This window comes from Canis aureus, chromosome 17, assembly GCF_053574225.1.
Source record: "Canis aureus isolate CA01 chromosome 17, VMU_Caureus_v.1.0, whole genome shotgun sequence".
NCBI classification, from domain to species: Eukaryota; Metazoa; Chordata; class Mammalia; order Carnivora; family Canidae; genus Canis; species Canis aureus.
The window spans coordinates 15312271-15339853 of record NC_135627.1 but is presented as its reverse complement, the minus strand read 5'-3'; the positions used below and the strand labels follow the sequence as shown (position 1 = coordinate 15339853).

The 27583-nt window shown below is 43.1% G+C and overlaps 1 protein-coding gene, 1 long non-coding RNA gene and 1 pseudogene across 3 annotated transcripts in view; 2 read left to right on the top strand and 1 right to left on the bottom strand.

Annotated features, from left to right (window-relative positions):
- Positions 1 to 1288: 1288 nt before the first annotated feature.
- On the bottom strand, positions 1289 to 2575 carry LOC144287449 (BCL2/adenovirus E1B 19 kDa protein-interacting protein 3-like pseudogene; annotated as a pseudogene).
- A 5903-nt stretch (positions 2576 to 8478) lies between these two features.
- The window catches only part of CLDN10 (claudin 10), a 127109-nt gene continuing 108004 nt past the window's right edge, over positions 8479 to 27583 (top strand). Inside the window, exon 1 of one of the 2 annotated variants that reach the window (XM_077855179.1) lies at positions 8479 to 8947. In XM_077855179.1, the coding sequence (XP_077711305.1) occupies positions 8734 to 8947 (214 nt within the window). In that variant the 5' untranslated portion in view covers positions 8479 to 8733. The remainder of the gene's footprint in view (positions 8948 to 27583) is intronic. The other variant, XM_077855180.1, reaches the window with a different exon arrangement.
- Positions 21691 to 27583, top strand: part of LOC144287819 (uncharacterized) — a 34522-nt gene continuing 28629 nt past the window's right edge. The window contains exon 1 of the long non-coding RNA XR_013355569.1: positions 21691 to 21933. This is a non-coding gene — a long non-coding RNA (uncharacterized LOC144287819). The remainder of the gene's footprint in view (positions 21934 to 27583) is intronic.

Below are 27583 nucleotides of genomic sequence, written 5' to 3'. Positions count from 1 at the left end.
ACTTAAGTGACTGGGCCACTTGGGTGCCCCTCTAGTCGAAATCTTATTTTAATGCTATAAGAAAATAGGTGGGGTTTTTTTTTTTTGGGGGGGGGGTTCATTTTAAATTGCTGGATTTTCATCTTTTTTAAAAAAGTATTTTATTTTTATTTATTTTTTAAATATTTTATTTATTTATTCATGAGAAACACAGAGAGGCAGAGACACGGGCAGAGGGAGAAGCAGGTTCCTTGTAGGGAGCCCGATGTGGGACTGATCCCGGGACTCCAGGATCACACCCTGGGCCAAAGGCAGGTGCCAAACCACTGAGCCACCCAGGTGCCCCTGGATTTTCATCTTTTTTTTTTTTTTTTTTTTTAATTTTTATTTATTTATGATACGCACACAGAGAGAGAGAGAGAGAGAGAGAGAGAGGCAGAGACACAGGCAGAGGGAGAAGCAGGCTCCATGCACCGGGAGCCTGACGTGGGATTCGATCCTAAGTCTCCAGGATCGTGCCCTGGGCCAAAGGCAGGCGCCAAACCACTGCGCCACCCAGGGATCCCTTTTTTTTTTTTTTTTTTTTTTTTTTTTTTTGATTTTCATCTTAATTGTAGGATCAGGCATACCTTTTCTGGGAATTTAACTCACAGTATGATGAAGAAAAATATAATGTACTGAAAGAGAAGTTTATCAGACTATCTTATTTTTTTCAAGAGGGAGCTCTTTCCATATGAAGCTAATTTCCAAAAGAAGCTAAATATGAATTGAGATTAGGTAGCACAGCAAAATTTGCACAAATCTGAAATTCCAGGATTCCTTTCATTTGGAATAGATTCATTTATTGTTCTTTCCTGACAGGTTATTTGATCTTTTTTTTTTTTTTTTTTTTTTTTTAAGTAATCTCTATGCCCAATGTGGGGCTCAAACTCACAATCCTGAGATCAAGAGTCACGTGCTCTATTGACTGAGCCAGCCAGGTGCCCCAGATTATTTGATTTTTTTTAAATTTTTTTAAATTTTTATTTATTTATGATAGTCACAGAGAGAGAGAGAGAGAGAGAGAGAGAGGCAGAGACACAGGCAGAGGGAGAAGCAGGCTCCATGCACCGGGAGCCCGACGTGGGATTCGATCCCGGGTCTCCAGGATCGCGCTCTGGGCCAAAGGCAGGCGCTAAACCGCTGCGCCACCCAGGGATCCCAGATTATTTGATTTTTAGAGATATTTTTCAACATAAGTATTTCCCTTTTTTTGTTGTTGTTTAAAATAATTTTTTATTGCCCAGGTATTTTTTTTCTTGTGTCTTATTTTGTTTTCTTTTTAAACAACTATAAATTCAAGCTTAGGGAAGCTTGCTTTGTCTTGAAAAAAAAAAAAAAAAACAGTAACAAGAAAGCTGTTCTATCATTTGCTAACCTGATCTCATTTTAAGAGAGAGATGGTAGTCATCTTGCAAGAGTAAAATTTATACCATGAACGAGGCAGGTCTAAGTCTGGTGGCACTAAAAAGAGACAATAGCATTGTTGACAAAATTATAATCTGCTGGTGGCATTTGTGGAAAAGAAGCCCTTGCAAATTTCTAAATAACAGTAACCTCTGTTAGGAAATTCTAAAGTGTCTTATAGGCCAAAAAGGGAATGAGGTTAGTAAAATGCCTCAACAGAGTTTGAATAAAATGCTGGATTTGAGAGTTACTGGAACTTGGATATGTAAAAATAGGGTGGTAGGTTGAGTCTTGCTTACAATGGTCTCGGGTTCAAATAAACTACTGTGACAATACAGCACTTCACCGGTCACACGCTTTTCCAGGGCTGTTCCTTCAGTAGGTGCTGGCAGAAGGTGTGCTCAGTCGCTTTCCAATATAGATGCCTAGCCCCAAAGCCAAAACATGAGAGAGCTGGAGAGACATGAGACAGCTGGAGAGACGGAATGAACACCTTAAGGAATTCTGCAGACAAAATACCCCCTTTCTTCATGGCCCCACTTTTGCTCATGCTTAAAGAGACGGAGCGTTTGGGGTGTCTGAAGTGGAACTCCTTAGGTGGAATGTTTTCAGGTCTACTGGACCAGTCGGACACCCAGTCTACACTTTTCTTCAAAGCATCAACTTCTTTCTCTCCTTCTGCAGCTTCTTCTGACTGAGAGCTATGGTCCCTGCTGGTGTGCTTCTCCACATCAAACATAATCTGCCCATCTTTGAGAACTGGCTCTTGAACTACTCTGTCCTGATTCATGCTGTGCATCCAAAAGAATCTTCTCCATGTCTCCATTGTGGATAGAGGATGAGGAAGGTACATGTTCTAGCCCCCCATTTTTCCCATTGCCATTACCATTGCCATTGCTGCCGTTCATGGGTAGCTCCACCCAGGAACTGTTGAGCCCGGCTGGCCTGGCAGGGGCAAAGGCTGTTCGCCTTCCTCACAGTTGTTGTGGTTGTTGTGCGGGGGTGGTGGCTGCTCTACTAAATGAGAGGACACTGTCGGGCTGCTGAAAGAGCTGTGGCCGTAGCAGGACCACCTCTGGTTCTCAGGCAGCAACACCAAGTATTTCCTTGATAACATTTGGTGACCTTTATTTCTGGCACAGAGTGGATTAAATCTCCTATATAACCTTCCTGAAACAAAACACATACAGTTGCTAGAAAAAATATTTGAAAAATATATTTTTTAAAATATTTTATTTCTTTATTCATGAGAGACACAGAGAGAGGGAGGCAGACACACAGGCAGAGGGAGAAGCAGGCTGGATGCAGGGAGCCCCATGCAGGACTCGATCCCAGGGACTCCCGGATCATGCCCTGAGCCAAAGCAGACGCTCAACCACTGAGCCACCCAGGCGTCCCTGAAAAATATTTTAGAATGCATATTTGAGCTGGTAAGAAAGCAAAGGAAATCTTTAGAGGCCAAAAAAATGGAGAGAAAGCACAAATACAGAAAAGTAAGCCAGCTTTGAGGCTACCCTGAGGGATCCCTGGTCACCGAGATTTTAATTCCCAATTGACCATAACTGGGAATTCTAGTGCTATGCAACACTGTAGTCTGGATCAGAGAACTTTGCATAAATTTGTTCCCACCCTAAAGTAATAACTGCAGAGGGGAAAATTAAAAAGCACTGTTTCACCACCCCCATCATCATCGCCATCTCTGCCCTCCTTGGTCATGGTAGGGGAAAGTCCTGTCTCAACATTGGATCTGAGTACAGGGACAAACGGAAGTTACCTGAGAATTCCTAACCACAAGCTGACATTCACTTGGATGTAGGGCTAGAATTCACACTACCTTGATGACTAGTAAAAGAAGATAATTTAAAGTAGTCCTGGGTTGGGGGCACCTGGGTGGCTCAGTCAGTTAAGCATCTGTTTAGACTCGGGTCATGATCCCGGGATCCTGGAATTGAGCCCCACATCAGGCTCCCTGTTTAGTGGGGAGTCTGATTCTCCCTCTTCGTCTCCTTATGCCCCTCTCCCCCACTTGTGCTCTCTCTCTCTCTCAATAAATAAAATCTTTAAGAAAAATGTAGTCCTGGATTGATAGCTCACCTAAACAACAGGCAGAAGCAAATATAAATTCTATCTGGGGGAACATATATCTAACACAGGCCTCAAAATATTTCCATGAGAAAGTTGCCAGGAACATGAGTTTACAATCACAAAGCACGTGTTTTAACAAACCACCACGAGTGAGAAGGTCAGTAGAAAAAAGGTCAACCTGCAAAAACTGCAGATAATGAGAATAATGAGATATAGAATATAAATTATCTTTAATACTTAAGAAACAAAGTAGGGTGGGACGTCTGGGTGGCTCAGGGGTTGAGCATCTGCCTTCCTCTCAGGGCGTGATCCTTGGGTCTGGGGATAGAGTCCCACATCAGGCTCCCTGTGAGGAGACTCCTTCTTCCTCTGCCTGTGTCTCTGCCTCTCTGTGTCTTTCATAAAGAAAAAAAAATCTTAAAAAAAAAAAAAGAAACAAAGTAGGGCATTTGAATTATGACTAAAGAACAAAAGGTTTAACAAAAGAAACAGGAAGATACAAGAAAGGATAACATAGAAACTCTAGACATTTTTAAAAAAGATTTCATTTATTTATTCATGAGAGACACACAGAGAGAGGCAAAGCTATAGGCAGAGGGAGAAGCAGGCTCTCTGCGATTGAGCCGATGCAGAACTTGATCCCAGGACCCTGGGATCATGTCCTGAGCCAAAGGCAGACCCTCAACCACTGAGCCACCCAGGTGCCCCTATAGATACTTTCAGGATTGTATTAGAAATTAGAGTCTCGGGATCCCTGGGTGGCGCAGCGGTTTGGCACCTGCCTTTGGCCCAGGGCGCGATCCTGGAGACCCGGGATCGAGTCCCACGTCGGGCTCCCGGTGTATGGAGCCTGCTTCTCCCTCTGCCTGTGTCTCTGCCTCTCCCTCTCTCTCTCTCTCTGTGACTATCATGAATAAATAAATTAAAAAAAAAAAAAGAAAAGAAATTAGAGTCTCTGGATGGGTTAACAGCAAATTACTTGCAGCCTTGAGAGATAAAGAGGTTAAAAATATTAAAGAAAAATTAAGAAACAGGACAAACAAAAATAAATCTTATCAGAGTTAAGAAAGGAGATAAAGAATTAGTGGCAGAGGTAACATCTGCAGAAGGATGCGACCAAGAGTTTTCCAGAATTGATGAAAGATATGAATCATTAGATTTAAGAAGTTCAGGGATCCCTGGGTGGCGCAGCGGTTTGGCGCCTGCCTTTGGCCCAGGGCGCGATCCTGGAGACCCGGGATCGCATCCCACATCGGGCTCCCGGTGCATGGAGCCTGCTTCTCCCTCTGCCTATGTCTCTGCCTCTCTCTCTCTCTCTCTCTGTGTGTGACTATCATAAATAAAAAAAAAAAAAAAAAAAAAAGATTTAAGAAGTTCAGTAGGTCCCACAGATTACCAAAAAAGATTCATACTTAGAAAGTCAAAGCAAAACTGTGAAAACCAAAGAAAATCTTAAAATCAGCCAAAAAGAAACATGAATTAATCTATAAAGAAATGACAAATCCAATTCTTGATATCTCTACAGCAAAAATGGAAACGTGGGGCAGCCCGGGTGGCTCAGTGGTTTAACGCCGCCTTCAGCCCAGGGCCTGATCCTGGAGACCCAGGATGGAGTCCCATGTTGGGCTCCCTGCATGGAGCCTGCTTCTCCCTCTGCCTGTGTCTCTACCTCTCTCTCTCTCTCTCTCTCGTCTCATGAATAAATAAATAAAAATTAAAAAAAGAAAAAGAAACATCTTTAAAAAAAATGGAAACCAGATGAAAATGGTACTATATCTTCCAAGTTTGGGGTCAAAATAATTGTCACCTTATAACTGTATACCTAGGAAAATTATCCACCAAAAGCAAGCACAGAAGAGATATAATTATCTGACAAACAAAACTAAGACAGGTAACTAGCCCCTCATAAAGAAACCTCCCAAGGAAAGACCTTAGGAAGAAGAAAAATAATAAACTCACAAGGAAGTTTTGAGAAGTAAAATGGAATAGCAAGCAAAAAAAGAAAAATGACAGTATAGAGTAATGATAATAAGCATGGGGCTAGTATTTGTGGAAATGAAACTCTAATTTATGAGATGAATAATCAAACACAGAAATAAAGTAATAACATCACCAGAAGAGGAGTTATTAACCTTAAAACATCTTGAGGTCTGTATATTATTCAGAAAGAGAGTAAAGACAATGATTGATTTTATTAAGTTAAATATGCACTAAAATTTCTAGAGTAACTATTAATACAAATAATGTGTAACTTCTAATTGAGTAGAAAAACTGAAATGTGGAAAAAAGCTTCATTAAAAAATGCAGAAAGAAGAAAGATAATATGTACAGTTGACCTTTGAACAACAAGGGTTTGAACTGAGCAGGTCTACTTGCATTTTTTTTTTTTTATAAATACAGTGCAGTATTGTAAATATTTTCTCTTCCTCCTGATTTTACTAATAATATTTTCTTTTCTCTGGCTTCCTTTATTGTAAGAATACAGTATATGATACATATAGCATATAAAATATGTGTTAATCAACAATTTATGCTATCAGTAAGGCTTCTGGTTAACAGTAGGCTATTAAGTTTTGGGGGAGTCAAAAGTTTTATGTGGATTTTTGACTGCATGGCATCCCTAATTACCATTGTTCAGGGGCCAACTGTATATACAAGAAGGGAATTGGAAAAATCATAGTTAGATAAAATGGATGTTAGAATGAGTCCTAAGTTTAAGAATAAATCTAGTATAGGGTGCCTGACTAGCTTAGTTGGCAGAGCAAGTGGCTCTTGATCTTGGGGTTGTAGGTTTGAGCCCCATGCTGGGCATAGAGATTGCTTAAAAATAAAATCTTTAAAAAAATCTAGCAAAAAATGTAACAAGACTTGAAGTATATGATTTTACTGAATGATATTAAAAATTAGTTAAATGAAGAGACATATGATACTCATTAGCAGGAAAACTCAACTTTGTAAAGTTATTTACTTTCCTTCAACTAACATCCCAGTAAGTATGTACATGTATAACTTGATAAACTTATTCTAAAACATGAAAGGAAGAGCAAAAAGCTAAAAAAAAAAAAAAAGTCTCACTCTTGAGAAAGAAGACCAAAGTAAGAAAAATCATCACGATCTCAAGAAATATTTAGAAAATGAGAATAATTAAGAGAGTAGTGAAAGGGTGCAGAAACAGACAAGCAGGTAGATGGAAGATATTAGAGAATCCATAAACATACCATGCAAATATTGATATCTGGTATGATAGAAGTGATACTGCAAATCAATAAGGAAACAAGGGACCATTTAGTATATTCAGAGAACTTGGGTTCTCATAATGAAAAATGAAATAGATCCCAAATCATAAAACAGAAAAATCAATTCTGGATGATTTAAGAACTTAAATGTCAAAGCTAAAACTTTGAAATAAGAGTAGAGGGTAATGTATTTATTATCTCTGAGGAGGATTTCTTTTTTTTTTTTTTTTAAGATTTACTGATTTATCTATTCATGAGAGACAGAGAGAGAGAGAGAGAGAGAGAGAGAGAGAGGCAGAGACACAGGCAGAGGGAGAAGTAGACTCCACACAGGGAGCCTGATGTGAGACTCCATCCCAGCACTCTGGGATCACGCCCTGAGCCAAAGGCAGATGCTCAACCACTGAGCCACCCAGACATCCCTGAGGATGATTTCTTAATCAAGATCTCAAAAGTACAAATCATTTAGTAAAAGCCTGATAAATTTGACTACATTAAATTCAGAGTCTTTATCCAATAGCCAAATAAAGACAAACCACAAACAGGGGAAAGATCTTTGCAACATGAATAATACTTAAAAGATTACAATCCAGGGGCACCTGAGTGTCTCAGTCAGTTAAGTGTCTGACTTAGGCTCAGGACATGGTCTCAGGGTCCTGGGATTGAGTCCTGCTTGGACATCTGCCTCTCTGCTCAGTGGGGAGTCTGCTTTTCCCTCTCCCTCTGCCCCTCTGCCTCCTTGTACTCTTGCGCTCTCTTTCTTTCTAATAAATAAAGAAATATAATGTTTTTTAATAAAAAGATTACAATCCAGGATATTTATATATACATATGTATATATATATAAATGTTGTTCGTTTTATATATATATATATCTCTCTAAAAATAAATTATAAAAAGTCAAGCAAAAAAAAATAAAAAATAAAAAATAAAAAGTCAAGCAACTCAGGGGATAACATGAGCAAGAGCTACAAATGTCTTTGTAGACAAAAGCACAAGGAACCAAGAAATATATAATATGCTCAGCTTCATTATTAATCAGCAAATACAAAATAGTCATCATAATGTGATACCTTTACACTCATCAGAGTAGCCCACTCCCCCTAAACCCTCCCCCAGCAACTCTGAGAACACCCCAATACCACATTATGAAGTAAGGCAACAAGGTCATGGGGTGGTAACCTGCTAGAACTACTCAGTAGGGCAATTTAGTATTATCTATAAAGTTGAAAGAGTAGTTCCTCCTTCCTTCCTACTTCCTAGCAGTTCTAAAATTACCCTGGAGAAACTCTGGCACAGGTGCACAAGGAGAAATGCTCAAGAACATTTACAGTTGTTCCAACTATTATCAAGGGGTGGAGGAGAAGCAACACAAATGTTTCATCCCCCAGGAAATGGATAAATTATAGTATATCCTTCAGCGAAGGACTCTCTTTCAGCTGTAATATTTAATGGACGACAACTACATTTTTGAACACAGATAAATCTCCCAGGCGTAATGTCATGTGAAAAGAAAACAGGTTATAGAATACCTGCAACACGATTCCATTTGTGTAAAGATTCAGAAGAACGTGGAGACTAAAGCAATCGGTCAAATAAGCCTTAACTGTTACTGTATAATTTGTACTTTGCCATATCTGTCTGTTGCACGGTTCGTTAAGCTTCAGGCTAACAGAAAATTAAGCATTAACTATGGTGCCAGGAAAGAACAATCTGCACAATCAAAACCTTTAAAATCCATCTACGAAATTTTAGTAAATCTCCGTGTAGGAAGTTAGAAAGATCATCTTAGGCTATCTTTAAAATGCCATTGGTAAACCAGACTTCATCCTGAATTGCGCACTCCTGCAGGCCATTTGAGCATGAAATGCTGTCCCCTATGCGCGTTAACTTGCTGTGACACCTGTCCGGGCGCTAGTTGCCCGCTGCATGCCTAGCCCACCAAAGCCTTCTGTCTGGCCCGCGTCACTGGAGAAGGCACAGCGACATGTCCAGGGCGCAGATCTCAGCTCTGGTGTTCGGCGTCGGAGGGTTTGGAGCTCTCGTCGCGGCCACCGCGTCCAATGAGTGGAAAGTGACCACCCGAGCATCATCGGTGATAACGGCCACTTGGGTTTACCAGGGTCTGTGGATGAACTGCGCAGGTAACGCGTTGGGTTCTTTCCATTGCCGACCGCACTTTACTATCTTCAAAGTAGAAGGTAAATATAATGGCTTTGTTTGGGGTGGAAGTAAAATGTCACTTTTCCCCTCACTGTGCAGAAGCAGCTGCATACAGTTGATTCTGGAAAGACTGAGTGCTTCATTAAAAGTGCCAGGAATTGCCTAGGATGGATGACTGTATGAATGAAGGCTGAAAGAATTAAATCATGTATTTTATATGGCAAAGGAAAGTTAATTTCATGGATCTTTTACAAATACCTAATGCGAATGATAGACTCCAAGGGACGGGGGCAGAAGAGACTGTTTCTTTTTTTCTTTCTTTTTTTTTTTTTTAAGATTTTATTTATTCATTCATGAAAGAGAGAGAGAGAGAGAGAGAGGCAGAGACACAGGCAGAGGGAGAAGCAGGCTCCACGCAGGGACCCGACGTGGGACTCTATCCCTGGTCTCCAGGATCAGGCCCTGGGCTGAAGGCGGTGCTAAACCGCTGGGCCACCCGGGCTGCCCAACTTTTTCGTTTTTAAAGATTTATTACATTTATTTGAGAGAGAGAGAGAGAGAGAGAGAGAGTACAGGGTTGGGGGCGTGAAGAGGGACAGAGGGAGAGAGAGAATCTCAAGCAGACTCCCCATTGAGTGCAGAGCCCTGGGGGTCAGGCTCCATCCCAGGACCTGGACATCATGACCTGAGCTGAAATCAAGAGTCAGCTGCTTCAGGGACTGAGGCACCTAGCCACTCCCAGAAGCGACTGTTTTAAAAGCTAGTTCCAATTTCCTCACATCATAGAGGAATCTTACAGACAGGTATATATACATATAGTGTATACACACACACACACACACACATGCCATCAGTAAATTATGTTATCTCAAATTCCTAGATTTCCTCAGGCCATCTGAGCACAAAGTACATCCACATATACATATACGTACATTTAGGGTGATAGAAGCATCTCAGAAGGATAGTACTGAGGAAAAAAATGTTTAGAGGGGTTTCTATTTTTAAAAATAATATTTAATGGTACAATAGCAGAGCAAGAAGAATTTAAAAAGTAGTCAGTGAGGGGATCCCTGGGTGGCTCAGCGGTTTAGTGCCTGCCATTGGCTCAGGGCATGATTCTGGAGTCCCGGGATCAAGTCCCGCATCGGGCTCCCTGCATGGAGCCTGCTTCGCCCTCTGCCTGTGTCTCTGCTCCTCTCTCTCTCTCTCTCTCTCTCTCTGTATATGTCTCCCATGAAGAAATAAATAAATAAAATCTTTAAAAAAATAAAATAAAAATAAAAGTAGTCAGTGAAAGAAAATGCCTGAACTCTGCTTTTTTGTCATTTGGTTTTATTTTTTTCAAAAGATATGTAAGCAAGCTTTTATCGTTATACATGTTAGAAACTCTATTACAAGTATATGTATCTTACAGATGGAATTTCTTTTTTTTCTTTAAAGGCATTTTCATACTTCAGGTTACCTCCAGGGAAACAGCTATTTGCTTTTATATCATTATAAGAATCACTATCTACCTCTGCTTTCTGCTTATTTGAGGTGTTTACAAATCTGCCATAAGTTGTGGGTTTATTATGTAAGAAATAGCCTCTGGCATTTTATAAAATATAGTCTTTTCACACCAAATGGCCAAACTGTACCTTGGCCCCAGTAAAGAAAATGAAAGAAAATTTTAACTAGGAAGTTACTAAAGCATAATATTTTCTGGGATCTTGAGTCACGTATTCATGTCATTAGTGTGTAGTGCATGCCAAAGGATAAAGAGAGAATACTTAGTTAAATCCAGGAGAATCCTAGTGATAATCAATGGAAATGTTCGAGCTTGGAGACCCCACATAGGCCCTCAAAGAATGAACTCTCCTAAGCACCTAGTGCTATATTTCTTTTCAGTTCCAACTTGTAAACTTACTTTGGGATATTTCAGAACTGCTCCTTCTCCTATGGAAGGTTTCACTAGGTACAATGTGAAATTGTAAAAGGAAAAAAGTGTTATGGCCACCAGTAGTGTCATTCTGCATGTTCCTATATTTCTTCCTTCTGGATGGCCCCCTTTGGCCCACTCCCATCTTGGGCAGCAAGTAGAAGATATGTCATGTGGGTAAGTGTAGTTCTTTGTTCTTTACTGGGTTCATGATTTTTTTTTAAAGGAGAAAACAAAATATTTAAGACTTTATTTTTAAGTAATCTCCATACCCAATATGGGGCTTGAACCCACAATCCTGAGATCAAGGGTCACATGGTCTACTGACTGAGCCAGCTAGGGCACCTCTACTGGGTTCATCTTTTTAAAAAAATTTTTTTGTCTTATTATTCTTTATTCTCTAATGAAACTCAGTTATTTGAAAAATTAACGTTCAGCCTTAGCTCCAAAGTAGACTAAAGAACCGTGGTAGATTTCTGTATGGCTCCAATAGCTACTTCCCCAAATGCATCTTAGAAAACAGCGAGTAAGAGGTTATAGTTACTATATAGTTTGTGGTACTCCAAATCATCCCTGCCCCCTTAAAATTTTATTGCCCTAATTCTGTTTTTCTATATTAATGATCATGGTTTCTATATCTGCTGTACCCTGCACATGAGAGGCAATCTGAAAAACGTGGTCCACTGACAATGCTTTGTCAGTGTAAAACTAATTTAACATAATATCTCCCCATTCTTCATCCTGAATCACAATCTTTATAAAATAAACAACTTGCTGCAGAAATCTATTTTCAACATCAGGAGCACTGATTCATGTTTCCGGAGGAAACCGGGGCTCACACTGGGATTTCCTTATTCACATGGAATCATTGCTGACGATGCTGGTTGCTTTTCCTTTACTCCAGTTTGAAAACATAACAACGGGGGTATCGGGAAAGCCTTGATGCCAGTAGGCTCTCAGATGTCACAGAAATTCCAGATTGAGAACAGAACTCAGAAACCAACAAGGAATGAAAATGGCTATATTGCACTTTAAAATAATAAACTATTTAAGCCTACGATGTCAATTTGAGACAAATCTTCTTAGACTTAGGCCAGATTAAGCCTCCTTGAAAGAAAAAAAAACAGAAAATCTGGGCTGCCAGGTCTTTGGTTTGTTTGTTGCCTTGCTGGTTATGTAACTTCATTGCCAGAGTCATACCTTCTTGTGGCTACCTCCCTTAGATATCTCAGGATGGCTGTGGTGTTTCAGTGACACATTTAGGTTAGCAGTGCCTAGAGCCTTTAAAAATTTTTTTTTAAAAGATTTTATTTACAGGATGCCTGGGTGGCTCAGCGGTTGGGTGTCTGCCTTTGGCTCAGGACATGATCCCGGAATTGGGGATCGAGCCCCACATCAGGCTTCTTGTAGGAAACCTGCTTTTCCCTCTGCCTGTGTCTCTCGTGAATAAATAAATAAATCTTAAAAAAAAAAAAAAAGATTTTATTTACTTATTCATGAGAGACACACAGAGAGGCAGAGAGATAGGCAGAGGGAGAAGCAGGCTCCCTGGAGGGAGTCCAGTGTGGAACTTGATCCCAGGACCCTGGGGTCATGACCCGAGTCAAAGGCAGATGCTCAACCACTGAGCCATGCAGGCATCCCTAGAGCCTTTATTTTTTAAAAAAGATTTTATTTATTTATCCATGAGAGACACACACAGAGAGAGGCAGAGCCATAGAGGGAGAAGCAGGCACCCCGTGGGGAGCCTAATGCGGGACTCCATCCCAGGACCCCAGCATCACGACCTGAGCCAAAGGCATAGATGCTCAATCACTGAGTCACCCAGGCATTCCATCCCTAGAGCCTTTAAATATTTGATGTAAGCCAGCACCTCTCTGGACAGGGAACATTTATAATTACGGTGAAAAGTACAGACCCTCTTTGACTACAGTTCTATGGGATGAATTTCCAGGAAGACACCCTAGGGACACTTGTAATTCCATCTCCATCATGGCCTGCAAGCTACTTGAGTTTTCTTTCTCCTTTCTTTCTTTCTTTCTTTCTTTCTTTCTTTCTTTCTTTCTTTCTTTCTTTCTTTTTAAAGATTTTATTTTATTCATGAGAGACACAGAGACACAAGCAGAGGGAGAAGCAGGCTCCTCGCAGGGAGCCTGATGGGAGACTCAATCCTGGATCCCATGAGCCGAAGGCAGATGCTCAACCGCTGAGCCACCCAGGCATCCCTTGTTCCTCTTTTGTGTCACTGTAAATCGGGACATTTCAACTATGAAAGCAAAGAGTCTCTCCTAGGGAGGAAAGCAGTGATTTCTGACACAGAAGGCTGGGTCCAGAAAGCATTGTTACAAGGAGGGACCGAAGCTGCATTGCGGTTACCTCAAAGACAGGGACCTGGACTGTGAGGTTCTTGAGCTCCTGGCACATAGTGGTCTCTGGGTAGATATTTGCAACATAGCTGAACACCAAAATAATGAACGAGACAGATGGTTCCTGACGAGGGCAAAATTGTACTCATGGAGGAAGGCCACAGTGTTGTGAATTGGGTGATTTAGGACAAGGACTCAGGCAACAAAAAGGAAGATCACTGAATTACTAATCAGTGGATCACACTTCAAACTGACATTTTTTTTTTAAGATTTTATTTATTTACTTGACAGAAAGAGAGAGAGAGAGAGCACAAGTAGGCAGAGCAGCAGGCAGAGGGAGAGGGAGAAGCAGACTCCAAATGAGCAGGGATTTGCTGCTGGGCTCCATCCCAGAACCCAGAGATCACAACCTGAATTGAAGGCAGACCAGACCCTTAACCGACTGAGCCACCCAGGCGCCCTGAAACTCTGACTCTTTTATTAATTAGCTGCAAGATCTTGACTTTGCAAATGAATCTCTCTGGGTCTCATTCATAAATTTCTTTCTCCGTAAATTGAGACAACTGGACTCCAAGAGTCCCTTGAAATACCTGTCAACCTGAGGTTCAGTTTGAGGGCTTTGCAATGCTTCACCACTTTACTGTAGTACAGGGAAGAATTAGAACTAGAAAAGGCTCCTCTAAGATAATTGCTCATGAGATTAGCCCTTCTTTTTTGCCCATTATCTATTATCTTAGCTGGCTTCCTGTGTTTCTGTTTAGAATCTTATCTGCATCTGGGTGGAGATAGGTTTAAATGACCTCAAATGCCTCAATGAATAATGACCAAGTAAAGGTGCCAGGATTTCACTGGAATGAAACCAAACACTATTCTGGAAGCTGGCAGTCAGATGATGCTGGTTGCCTAGAGGAACATGAATCTTCTTCTCTCATCCTTTCCTATCTCCTCCCCCCCCTCCTCATCCCCTTAATAGCCATGCCATATGGGGGTAAAGGAATGGAATTCCATAGAGAAAAGAAGTTTTTTATGGTGTTTAGTCATATATAGGGAACAGCTGGGAGCCATGGGACGTCATAACTAAATTTCTTGCTAGTTGACATGTGTGCTTAGTCTGTGATTAAGTAACAGTAAATAAATCTCAAACAACAGTAATAAATGAAAATAATGACCTTGCCAGTGAAGGAAAATTGACTCTAATAATTTCAATCCTTTCAAAATATTTTACAAATAACACATTTGGTAGACCTTGGCACTCTTGGAAAGCATTTACCTTTCATCTCGGGAGAGGTGTCCGTTTGCTAAGATTCTGACTGCTTTCTTAGATTTGATTTCACTAATTAAAGCTAATTTTTATTTTAGACTTATTTTCTTGCCATGTTCATTGTGTCTAGAAAGTTATTTAAAATCATATAGAAAAACTCAAGTTTTGTCTTTGGCAGTTTTCACCCTCCAAATTCAACATGTTTTTGTCCCAGCAAAAAAAATGGCATAATTTTAAATGCATATTGATGCAGGATCGGTGAATTGTATTTTCACAGTAGAATCTGGACAAGATGAGACACCACAGAATTGTCTCTATGCCAAGAGAAATGGAAGGTTTAGCACTGAAATGTGCCTGTGCTGTGGGGAAGGTGGGTGCTAGAGCCAAAGCACTCATGATTGGACTTGGAAATCTGTCTGTAGGCTGCAGAGTGTTTTTTAATGTAAGCACTGGAGATTTCAGAATGACTTGTCTCCCTAATAGTCTCCTAGGGGCCAGGACCTTATCTTATTTATCCTGGTATCCTCAGTACCCACCACTCTGGCTGGCTCCTAGCAGCCACTCAATAAAGGTTTGCGGATTGAACAAATAGAAGAAAATTTTCATGGAGTTAAATTGTTTTATTTATTTATTTATTTATTTATTTATTTATTTATTTATTTATTTATGATAGTCACACAGGGAGAGAGAGAGAGGCAGAGACACAGGCAGAGGGAGAAGCAGGCTCCATGCACCGGGAGCCCGATGTGGGATTCGATCCCGGGTCTTCAGGATCGCGCCCTGGGCCAAAGGCAGGCGCCAAACCTCTGCGCCACCCAGGGATCCCCCCATGGAGTTAAATTGTAACATTAAACAGAGACAGAGGGATCCCTGGGTGGCGCAGCGGTTTGGCACCTGTCTTTGGCCCAGGGCGCGATCCTGGAGACCCAGGATCGAATCCCACGTCGGGCTCCCGGTGCATGGAGCCTGCTTCTCCCTCTGCCTGTGTCTCTGCCTCTCTCTCTCTCTCCCTGTGTGACTATCATAAATAAATAAAAATTAAAAAAAAAATAAACGGAGACAGAGGGGATCTCCTGTTGTGTCACCAAGTTCTGGCAAAGGGCAACATCTCTGGGGAAGTGCTTAAACGGAGAAGAGCCATGTGTAAGGCTAGGATTTATGATGAGGTGCAAGAGGCATTTTTCAAGACACATAATGACCTAGAGTCTTGCTATTTCTTTTTTTTTTTTTTTTTAATTGTATTTATTCATCCATGAGAGACATATAGAGAGAGAGGCTGAGAGAGAAGCAGGCTCCATGCAGGAAGCCCCATGCGGAACTCAATCCTGGGACTCCAGGATCACACCCTGGGCCGAAGGCACCCTGCTTCTTTTCTTTTTTTTTAAGATTTTATTTATTTATTCATGAGACACACACACACACACACACAACCACACACACAGAGAGAGAGAGAGAGAGGCAGAGACACAGGCAGAGGGAGGAGCAGGCTCCATGCAGGGAGCCCGATATGGGACTCAATCATGGTCTCCAGGATCACACCCTAGGCCAAAGGCAGATGCTCAATCACTGAGCCACCCAGGGATCCTCTAGAGTCTTGCTTCTTAATGTATGGTCCTCAAAGCAGCAGCATCTGTATGACTTAAGAGCTTGCTAGAAACTCAGAATCTCGGGCTCTGAATCACAGACCTATTGAATCAAAATCTGCATTTTAAAAAAAAGTCTGCATTTTAACATCTCCAGGTGTCTGTCTCCCATGCAGATTAAAATTTTGAGAAATCCTTCCTGATTAGAGCTTGGAACTTGACTCTAATGGACTCAAAGTGTACTAACTAAAGGCCTTAATTTCCCTCTGCTTCAGTTTTCTTACCTGCTAAATGGTGATTAAACAATACAACATAGGCAAATGTCTTATACAATGCCAGGCAGAGACGCTCACCATGGAGGGTAGCTCTCATTACCGTGAATATATCTTTCAGTGTGTTAAGAGCTCACATCTCAATTGTAGGCAGATGAACATTACTTCTGTTCCATCAATCTGCTTCCAACTGAGACTACAGTAGCTGCTTCCTGGAATGTGAAGCCTAATAGAAGGCAGCCTCTGAACCCTGTGTCATATTTATAATGATGCAAAGAATACTGTGCTCATCAGACTCACGCTGTTTATACTTAGGGTTAGCTGTACCTCCTAAGGTGAGGCCATGCTGCATTTAGAAGTAGGTTCTCACCACAGATGTGGGCCTGTTCGTTGCAATAGTCACACGATGCATCTTCTGGAAATGGGGAGAGCAGCCTCTCTTTGTGCTCCACTTAAGGAGGTAGAGCTTCACCAAACCAAAGCTGTGTTCATACACTGGGGAGATAAAAAGGACAAAAGTTTCCTCAAATATTGCTAACTCTGAGGACTAGGAAAAACTTTGTGACAGTTTAATATATTGACTTGAACGACATTCACATTTTACAAAGTGCTTTCACATTACTTTTTATCACAAAGATGGTATTCTATAGCCCCCATTATATGGATGAAGTCACTGGGGCTCATGGAAGAACATATTTATAACTCTGTATGGTCACCTACAGATTTTGGGGGGAAATGTTCAGCATTTTGTACTAGCTCCCAAAGCTGTGTTTAAGTCCCAGCTCTGCCATATTTATTTATTTTAAAGATTTTATTTGAGAGAGACAGAGAGTGAGAGAGAGAGAGATATCATGAGCTGGGCAGAAGGGCAGAGGGAGAAGCAGACTCCCTGCTGAGGGGAGCGGAAGGGGGACTTGATCCCAGGATTCTGGGATCATGACCTGAGCTGAAGGCAGTCGCTTAACTGACTGAGCCACCCAGGCGCCCCGCTAATTTTTAAAATGCATTTGTACAGGTTTTGTTGAAAATAAATCAGTTTATCATATACTCAAATGTGTGCATGATTTTCTCAGAGATGTTTTTCTTGCTCTTCTGTACTTTTTTTTTTTTTATAGAGTATCTCCTGCCCCCTTTAGTCCAGATTTTATAAGTACATTTAGGGAAGAGATCTAACTCTACAGCATTAATTAATATTAATTAATATAGGTCTGACTTCAGCTTCTCCTGTTGCTCGGTGAAAATAGGTCATTATTAGCCATTTCTGGCAGAAACAGTTGACAGGAAACAGGACAGGAAATGATACCATGATTCCAGAATTGTATATTTCTCCTATGCCCTGCTGTTTGGGGAGTGACCTTACAGTTAACCAGGAAATTGCCACTAATTTTTGTATGACCCTGTGTAAGTCACTTAAATTCACCATTTCCCTTTCTTATCTATAGGATGAGGAGGAAAAGGAGGAGGGTATCCAGTTAATACTTCAAAAGTTTGTGGAAAGATCAAGGAAAATAGTCCTATTACATGAAATAGACTAGTATGTGTTTTAAAATGTACTTGGAGGGGCACCTGGGTGGCTCAGTGGTTGAGCATCTCCCTTGGGCTCAGGTTGTGATCCCAGGGTCCCGGGATCTAAGACTAATCGAGGATTAATTAACAGTTAATTCCTGCATCAGGCTCCTTGTGGGGAGCCTGCTTCTCCCTCTGCCTGTGTCTCTACCTCTCTGTGTGTCTCTCATGAATAAATAAATAAAATCTTTTTTAAAAATGTACTTGGAATTTGTTTTAATCAGGGATGGTAAGACACACAGACACAAAATGCTCTCATGAAGGAAGTTTTTATACTCACCGATACCTAGAAGCAAGAGGCATGGCTCCTTCCCCAGACCACTGGGGAAGCGCCAGAGCCAGCTGGGAGGTGGGAAGGAGAGGGGAACATGCCAAATGCCTTCACTGTGGCTTTCCTGAGAAGGAGTGAGTGAGGCAGAGGAATCAGGCTCAGCCGGCTCAGGATTGGCTAGCCTGAATAATCTCAGCGGGCTCTGGGGTGGTGGGGCTGTCCTAAATCACCTCTACTTGGCCCCGCTGATTAGGGCTGAGTGAGAGGCTCACCACCTGAAGGCTTGACAAAGAAGGTAGCAGGGGGTGTGGGCTTTGGAGTTGTTGATTTGCATATGAGAGATGCACTTGTTTGTTATCTCTGAGAATTGGTTAGCTGTGGGAGGGTGGTCTCCCTTTCCCTGACCTGTCACAGTGAGGCCGTGGATGCCAGAGCGCTGAGAATGCAAAAAATTAAGTATAGTTAATTCAGTATGGATACTAGCTCCTTCGGTGTTTGCAAAGATAGGTGAGCGAGGCAAGGGCTTTGCTATTTTGCTTCTCCTTAGGGCTTTGCATGCTTATCTGATCTTCAGTACTTGTTTTCTCCTGGTAAATATTTTGTGTGGAAAGAGTTCAGGTTTATTTTTCACAGGGTTCACTGCCCCTCTGCTCATTGCCCAACTGACCATACATGCGACAAATCAGCTCTATTGAGTCTCCTCTGCACAGATTCCATTACTTAAACTACCTCTCATCCTAAAGGGGACACACTCAAAGGACACATTCTGGGCAAACAGTACGCTGGAGCTAGTAATTTCAAAACGTCCTGCTGCTGTGCATTTTTAGGTAAATTCAGAGCACTTCAGAAAGCTCTATTGCTCTTAAACAGAACTCGGGATAATTAAGCTGGCATTCAGGAGCCAGCTGGTTTACAATTAGGCTTTGGCCAGATTTTTGTATGTATTACAGGAAAAATTGATTACCAAAGGTTGACAATTTGGCAAATTGCTGTGATGCCATATTATAACTACGAAGGAACCCTGCAAACAGTTAATTCATTTATTCACTAATGAGTGCCTTCATCAAAGCCTTCATTAGATTCCTGGCACAGAATCTAGGTCTGGGGGACTCAGTGGGGAAACGATATAAGCCTATCCTCAGTGGATTTGCTGACAGTCATTTAGCAAACAATTAGCTCGGAATGATAAGTGCTATCTGGTGGTAAAGTTCACGGGGTAGGCAGACTTCCCAGAAGAAATAGCACTTGATCCGTCTTGAAAGATGGATGGAAGTTTGCCAAGGAGAAAGAGAGGGCATTTCAGGCTATGGGACTCATCCAGTTCTACAACTCATTAACTGCATGACTCTGGGCGAAATGCTTGACACATGAGCTCCTCCATCTGTAGAATGGGAATAATATCATCTCCTTCAGAGGGTGATGATGAGAATTAAGCGAGTTAATTTGCGTAGAGCATTTAGAGCGAATGTCTGGCACACAAAGCAAAGGCCTCAAAGCAGGAGGGAACTCGTGCCTGGGGGAAGAGCCACATTCTGCAATGGCTGGAAACAGAAGTTGTTCAGGGAGGTGGGAAAAACCAATCTGCAGGTATTAAGAAAGAACTTGCCTAGGGACCTTTAAGCTCTATGACAAAATTAAGACTGTCTTGGAGGAGGTGGAAAGCTATTGGGACATTTTGAGCAGAGAATACCTATAAGGCCTGCATTTTATTTTATTTTTAAGATTTTATGTATTTACTTGAGAGAGTGAGCAAGAGCACAAGCCAAGGGAGAGAGAGAAGCATACTCCTCGCTGAGCGGGGAGCCCGACACAGGCTTGATCCCAGGACCCTGGGATCATGACCTGAGCCAAAGGCAGATGCTCAACCCACTGAGAGTTCAGGTTTATTTTTCACAGGGTTCACTGCCCCTCTGCTCATTGCCCAACTGACCATACATGCGACAAATCAGCTCTATTGAGTCTCCCCTGCACAGATTCCATTACTTAGACTACCTCTCATCCTAAAGGAGACACACTCAAAGGACACTTTCTGGGCAAACAGTATGCTGGAGGTGCCCCATGGGGGCCTGCATTTTAGAAAGATTCTGCTGTATTTCATGTTAGAACCTGAGCCAAGGGGATGGCAGTGGGAACAGATGAGGAAGATATCTAGGGGTAGAACTGGTAAAACAGCAATGTGGCACCTTGAGAGGGATCAGAGGTGTCAAGTACATCCCTGAGCACTCCTGCATGGAGACAGAGAAAGCTGCTTGCAGAGCAGATGGAAAGATTAATGCAATCTCAGGGGCCATTAATAGCATAAGAACATCAGAACGAGGAGGGCATTAGTCCCCTGCCCCCCGATATTCTGAAGTTGCATATGTTCTCTCCTTCTCTTCCTACTCCTCCTCCCCCGATCTTATGCACATGCTCTCTCTCTTTATTTTATTTTTAAAAATAAATAAATAAAAGAACTGGCTAGAAGTATCCAGGGGAGGCTGATGATTCTCTGCTAAAATGGTGGTATAAATAATCCCAGCACTGGCTAGGAAGATAAAATAGGTAATCTCTAAAGTCATTTCCACTTTGAGATCTGAGATTCTGGGAACATGTCAAAAGAGAAAGAAATATTTAAACACCAATCTTCCTGATTCACTACTGACTTAAATATTTTTGGACAACTGTTGGGCTCTGTGCTGGGCACTGGGGAGTACAGCAATAAACAGAATTTGTCCTTGCCCTAGAAGGGAACACCTGTTCAAGCAGTAACTGTTATATATGTTGTATTAGTGTTATATTATGTTTAAATAATGTATTAATATATGTTAGAGTTAATATAATGAGTATGTTATTCTCCATCTAAATTGATTTTTTTAAAAGATTTTATTTATTTATTCATGAGAGATACACAAAGAGGCAGAGACCCAGGCAGGAGGAGCAGGTTCCATGCAGGGAGCCCAATGTGGGACTCGACCCCAGGACCGCAGGACCGCAGGATCATGCCCTGAGCCAAAGGCAGGTGCTCAACCTCTGAGCCACCCAGACATCCCTAAATTGATATTTTAAAGGGTCCTAAGCAGACCTGAGGGCTGCCACCTAATCCCTGGGGGAAGGAATGATTGCTAAATCCAGGCAGAAAGCTAAGTAGTGGGGGCTGGGGCATCTGAGAGCACAAGTCCTGCCTTTAGCTTAATTTCTTTGGATCAATATTTTTGGTTCATGTGTACCAAATATGGTCCATGTATAAAAACCAGACCAGCTATCCTGTTGGGAAACTGACTTTTCTCCAGAACACAAAATGTGGACCTTTGGCAAGGGGGGAAAAGGAAATGAAGGCTGTTTTCTATCTTACTACAGTCAGAAGTTCTTATTTCACCCACCAGCATACACTGAACCAGGCTTATTGGGGGGTTTCAGCCCACTTGGTAGGACTCCTATCAGTGTCCCCACTAAACTGATTCTCTGCTGTGTCCAGATCCTTCCTTGGCTCTGGGCCCCAGCTCTGAGCTCTTCGACTGCTGTGCCTAACCTCCCAGTTCCCGGAGATCAGCTGATGCCCTCTGTCCTGTTCAAACCTGGACCTCAGACCCCTCACTTTGCTCTCCTGGCTACTGTTTGGGTTCCAGGCAGTCCTTCTGTCTCATGACTGTCCCTGCCCACTAATTCCAGCCTACCTGGCTGCTCAGCCCTGACTCAACGCCTTCTTTGAGCCCTCAGCTCTGGACTCAACCAATCTGCTCCCTCACCTGAACGTGCTCTTCTCCCACCCTGTGCCCTGGGAAGAAATCCTGGAGTTTGTCTTCAAGCTGTGAGTGCAGAGAAAGGAGAAGCAAGGGGGGGAGGAATGAAGCGGAATGCAGAGTCAGGGGCATGGGCTTGGCAGGCGGTGAAGCCACAAAGAGGGACCAGCAGACACGATTATAGAATTATCTGGAATCCATTTATATCATCTGGGAAAATAACTCCTGTTATCCCACCGACAGCCTCTATCCCAGATTCAAGCTAGGACCGGCAGAGTTTTTGTTTGTTGGTTTTTAATGTTTTATTTATTTGGGATGCCTGGGTGGCCCAGGGGTTAAATGTCTGCCCTCTGCTCAGGGCGTGATCCTGGAGACCCAGGATCGAGTTCCACATCGGGCTCCCTGCATGGAGCCTGTTCCCCCCTGCCTGTGTCTCTGCCTCTCTCTCTCTCTCTCTCTCTGTGTGTGTGTTTCTCTCTCGCTGTGTCTCTCGTGAATAAACACACAGAGAGAGGCAGAGACACAGGCGGGGGGAAGCAGGCTCCAGGCAGGGAGCCCGATGTGGGAATCAATCTCCGGATCCCAGGACCCCAGGATCATGCCCTGAGCGGAAGGCAGATGCTCAATCGCTGAGCCACCCAGGCATCTCCCTGCTAGAATTCTAGAGCAGATTCACACTAGAATACTCATGCCAGGTGGGCACACGCATGTAGACGCAGCTGGTTCTGAGCTAACTACACATCTGTACCACCCTCACCATGCAGGTACCTCTACACATCTCTCTCTCTCTCACACATACACAGACTCACATTCACGCTTCAGGTACCACACACACGTAGACACCCACACACCCATATACAACCATGCAGGCCCCACACCAAACTACACACACATTACACACACACACATACACACCACTCACCATGCAGAGCCTCACACATATCACACACAACAGCTAGCAGAGTCAACAGGCAGACTTGGAGACCAAGGTCTTCATGGACAGAAATGTGACTCTATAGGGGCACCTGGGTGGCCCCGTCAGTTAAGCATCCGACTCTTGATTTTGGCTCAGGTCATGATGTCATGGGTGGTAAGGTCGAGTCCCGTGTTGGGCTCCACGCTCCGTGTGGAGTCTGCTTGAGATTGTGTCTCTCTGCCCATCCCCTCCACCCCCCGCCACCCCAGGCTTGCACACACGCATGCTCTCTCTCTCTCTAAAAAGAAAAAAAAATGTGCGTCTACCACACAGAAACAGTTGAAGACTTCTCATCAGCACTAGAATAAGAAGTAATTTACACAGGAGCAGGGGCAGCAGGGAAAACTTAGCTTCTGGCCTCGTCCTCAGTACCTCTCACAGCCCTGGAGTACAGGCTCCACCACACTGTCATCTTTGTCTGTTAGATGTACTTTAAATTGCCTTACCTCCTTTCAGGTCTTCTAGCTTGGTAAGCATTCCCTCAGGTGGAATTTGGGGTCTGGCATGTTGTGAATACTCCATAATGACCAGTTTCCTCCTCCCCTCCTCTCTTCTCATCTTGTCTCCCTTCCCTTCCCTTCCCTTCCCTTCCCTTCCCTTCCCTTCCCTTCCCTTCCCTCCTTCCTTTCTTCCTCTTTCCCTCCCTACCCACTTCCTTCCCTCCCTTCCTTCCTTTCAGACCTTGAAACCTGACTTCCTGTTCAAATCCCAGATCTGCCATTACTAGCTGTGTGACCTTGGCTTAGTTACTTAACCTCTCTGTGTCAATCTCCTTATCTTTAAAATGAGGCTAATAAAAAAAAAATAATAAAATAAAATAAAATAAAATGAGGCTAATAATAGTATCCTCCCTATGAGAAAGGTTAAAGGAGTTGATATATGAGTTAGCTATTATTGTTGTTTGCTCCGGCCCACAATTCTAGCCAGCCTTTCAAGAAAACTTCGAATCCTAACTTGGTCATCTTTACATTAGCCACTCTCCCAGCTTAGCATCATCTAAAAACCTTCAGCATATTCCCTGTGGTCTCTGTGGGATTCCTCCTATAGAGGTGTAGACCCCTCCTACCCTCCCTCACTCCTGCCCCAGAATTCCAAATCTGGGAGGATGACCACACCTCCGTGCTTCCTTGCTTCTTCCAAACTGTTGATTCCAGGCTTTCACTGATCCTGCCGTCTTTTGAGCTCTATATTATTTTCTTTGTATCTTCCTCACACCCCTCCTGATTCTCCTGCTGGTTTGGATGAGACCACCACCCCTCAGCTGATCACCTAGGCTGGAAACTTGGAGTCCCCTAATGTTCTCCTGCTGCGTCTTCAGACCCCACATCCGGTCACTTGCCAAATTCTGTAGGTGCCTGCCCCACTCTCGGGTTCTCCCCGTGGGGCAGTTTGCCTGTCTCTGGCTCGGTCTATTGCCTACCTGGGCTCAGCCTCTGGGTGCTCCCTGCTGAACTAGATCGAGGCTAGATATTAGAAAGACATTATTTTCTGCTCTGCTACTTGCTCTAATCAAGGCTGTCCCACACTGTCAGGTAAAATTTGCAAAGGCTGAGCAGCTTCCAGTTTAATTCTGGGCTTTATTCAGCTGCAATTAGGGAGTATTTACTCCATGCCAGTCCCCACGGTACTCAGCATCTCATTTAATCCCCAGAGTGACCCTCTGAGGTCAGCACTACAGTCACATCCAGTCTATAGATGAGGCAGCTAGAGCTTACAGAAGTTCTGTAACTTGCTCAAGTTCATGGCTAAGGGGTGGCCGTGGCAGGATCCAAACGTCAGTCTATGACTCCCAAACCCAGGGATCGCCTACCCACCAAGGACACCCGGTGGCTAATTCCCAGGGAGAGGAAGGCCCCACAGCAGTGCTAACTCCCCCTTCTAGTCTCCCTGCTACAACCAGACTGGACCTGGTATGTAATTTTTTTCCTGCTCTGTGCCTCTACTCGCGCTGTGTGGGGCAAATGCCTTTCCTCATTGTCCCCTGTTCCTTCTCCCTTCAGCTTCTACCTCAAATGCCACCTCTCATGCAAAGCATTTTTAATATTCTAACCAGAAGGGACCTTTGTCTCCATCCATCCCCACCCCCCGGGGGCACTTGGTACTTTCGTTATTGTGACTTTGTTTTTCTGGCTTGTGTTGTGGTTACTCATGCACTTGTCCTTTCCCACCACTGGATTCTAAACCCTGTGAGAACAGAGATTGAGCAATGTCTCTCTCTCCCCTGCTTGGAAGAGTGCCCTGCGCCAAATCTATGCCCTATGAGTGCGTGCCGAATTAGTGAATTTTTTGTTGGGTTGAATGAATGGCTGCAAGGATAGGACCGCAAGGGACTGGCTCCGCAGGGACTGGCTCCCATTACTGACTCATTACTGAGTCTATCTTGGTGGTTACCAGGCCCACATTTCTCCTTCCTGTAGAAAAGCATAGCATGATAGAAGTTGTGACACATCTTATTAAGCTCATCAAAAGACATAGGTTCTAATATGGCATTTCTTACCCTTAGGAATCATGCTGGCTTTTTTTTTTTTTTTTAAGATTTTATTTATTTATTCATGGGAGACACACAGAGAGAGAGAGAGAGGCAGAGACACAGGCAGAGGAGCCTGACATGGGACTTGATCCCAGGTCTCCAGGATCACACCCTGGGCTGAAGGCAGCGCTAAACCGCTGAGCCACCCAGGCTGCCCTGGCTTCTTTCTTTAGTTAGAGTTTTAAACCCATCTCTTCAGTTATCTGTTCTAGAATTTACCTGGGGTTTGCAACCAAGCTTACCAATGGCAATTTCTGGCACATACCGTTTTGAAATTTGGGACATTTCCTTAATCCATAGCCTTCTCCCTGGTCTTACTTCCCTTCCTTCTAAGATCACATCTGGTCCTTTCATTCAGATGTTAACATTATGAAAAATCTCAGGACCATTCCCAATGTTCCCTCTGGACTGGAGAAAAGAGCCTACATTTGAAAGGTGAACTGAGAAATCAGAATGTGATAAAAATGACTCTGATTATTTGAACAGACTCATCCTCTGAGGATTTTCTATCCTCTGAGTGGCTCTGGGCGGAGTCCTCCTCTTGGTAATTAATGACTTTGAGATATGGATGTGGCTGCTGGTGTTGTCCATAAATCATCCAGCCATGCATGACCACAGTCAGCAGAAAAAAGACCTCTCCAGCTCCTCGTCTGCTGGATTCCGAAGCGTGGCTGGACTGCGTGGCCGTTTCTGTGAGGGCTCAAGTATCTGCGCGTTATGAGCAACTCCATAGAAAGTGCAAGGTAAACATAAAGTGCCATTCACTGAAAGCAGCCTAAATTAGAAGTCCTAACCTTCTGGAGATAGCAGGGTACCGTTTGGGTTATCTGTATTACAAAATAGGTCTGAGGATGATTGCTTTGGAAATAGTCCTACTTTGACGTGTCTTAATTTTAACTCAAATGGTTGTGACGAGCAGTGGAAATCATTTCCTAACAATAAGTTATTTCCTTCCTGGAATTTTTTTTCTGTCAGGATTTTCTCTTAGTTACCCAGTTCCCCAACCACACACTCCCTCACAACTCCACTGTACCTCCTTAACTTCTTAAAGTAGTTGTGATGATCTTTTATTTCTGACTTACTTGACAGGTCTTTGCTGCCTATGTATAAATCTGGACTCTTAATCAGCGTTGATTTATTTATTTACTTTTTAAAATAAAGATTTTATTTATTTATTCATGAGAGACATAGAGAGAGAGAGAGAGAGGCAGAGACACAGGCAGAGGGAGAAGCAGGCTCTATGCAGGGAGCCTGATGCCGGACTCGACCCCGGGACTCCAGGACCACGCCCTGGGCCGAAGGCAGGCACTAAACCGCTGAGCCATCCAGGGATCCCCTATTTATTTACTTTTTAACCTCTCTTACATCTTACATCTTTTATTTTATTCTTCCTATGTGTAAAAGTTATGCTGTCCACTATAGCAGCCCGTGAGGACCAATGCTATCATCTATACACTTATACCCCAATTTAAACGCAGTTCCGGCAGAAACCAGACTTTTTTGGAGGCCCTGCTCTCAATATTTCTGAACTTCCCTGGTGATGTTAGTAATTATCTCCTCATCTACCTGCTGTAATCCTATGTTTGGCCCCCTGCATACCTCTCCCAACAACACTGCAGTGCATAAGCTCTTCCCACTTAGGATTCCAGGGCCGTTGGTTCTCCCTCAAGGTCATATTCCCACTATTGCTGGCCTTGGACGTCCCTATATCTACCCTGTCTCCCTCTCTCCTTCTTCTCTGTGTTAACTGCAGATAGACTGTCCCATGGATCCCAAGACTGGTAGCAATTTTTCAGTTCACTTCTGGGTAGGTGTTTCCCACAAAATGCATGCACAGCCAGGATGGCAAGGTCAGGATATGGTTTACATTGGTGCCACAGTGGGCCAGGATGGTGCAGTCCTCTCCAACAATTTAAAGAAGGCTGATGTTGGGACCAGGTCATAGCCTTGGGCTTCTCTCTCTCTCTCCTCCCCCCAACCCTTTTTGGGGGTTGATTGCAGGCTGGGAAGGAAAATGTTGCCCTTTCTGCAGCCTGGCCTCATCTCAGAGCTTCCGTGGTAATGGTAGCAGAGGTGGCGGTGTGGGCATGTGGAAGGATGAAAGTGGGATGTGGGGATGTATGGAGGCTGTCAGGGTGCCAGTTCCTTTCAGAAAACTTGACTCCAGTGAGAATTTGTGAATCTGAATAGATACTGACAGCAAAGATGTGGT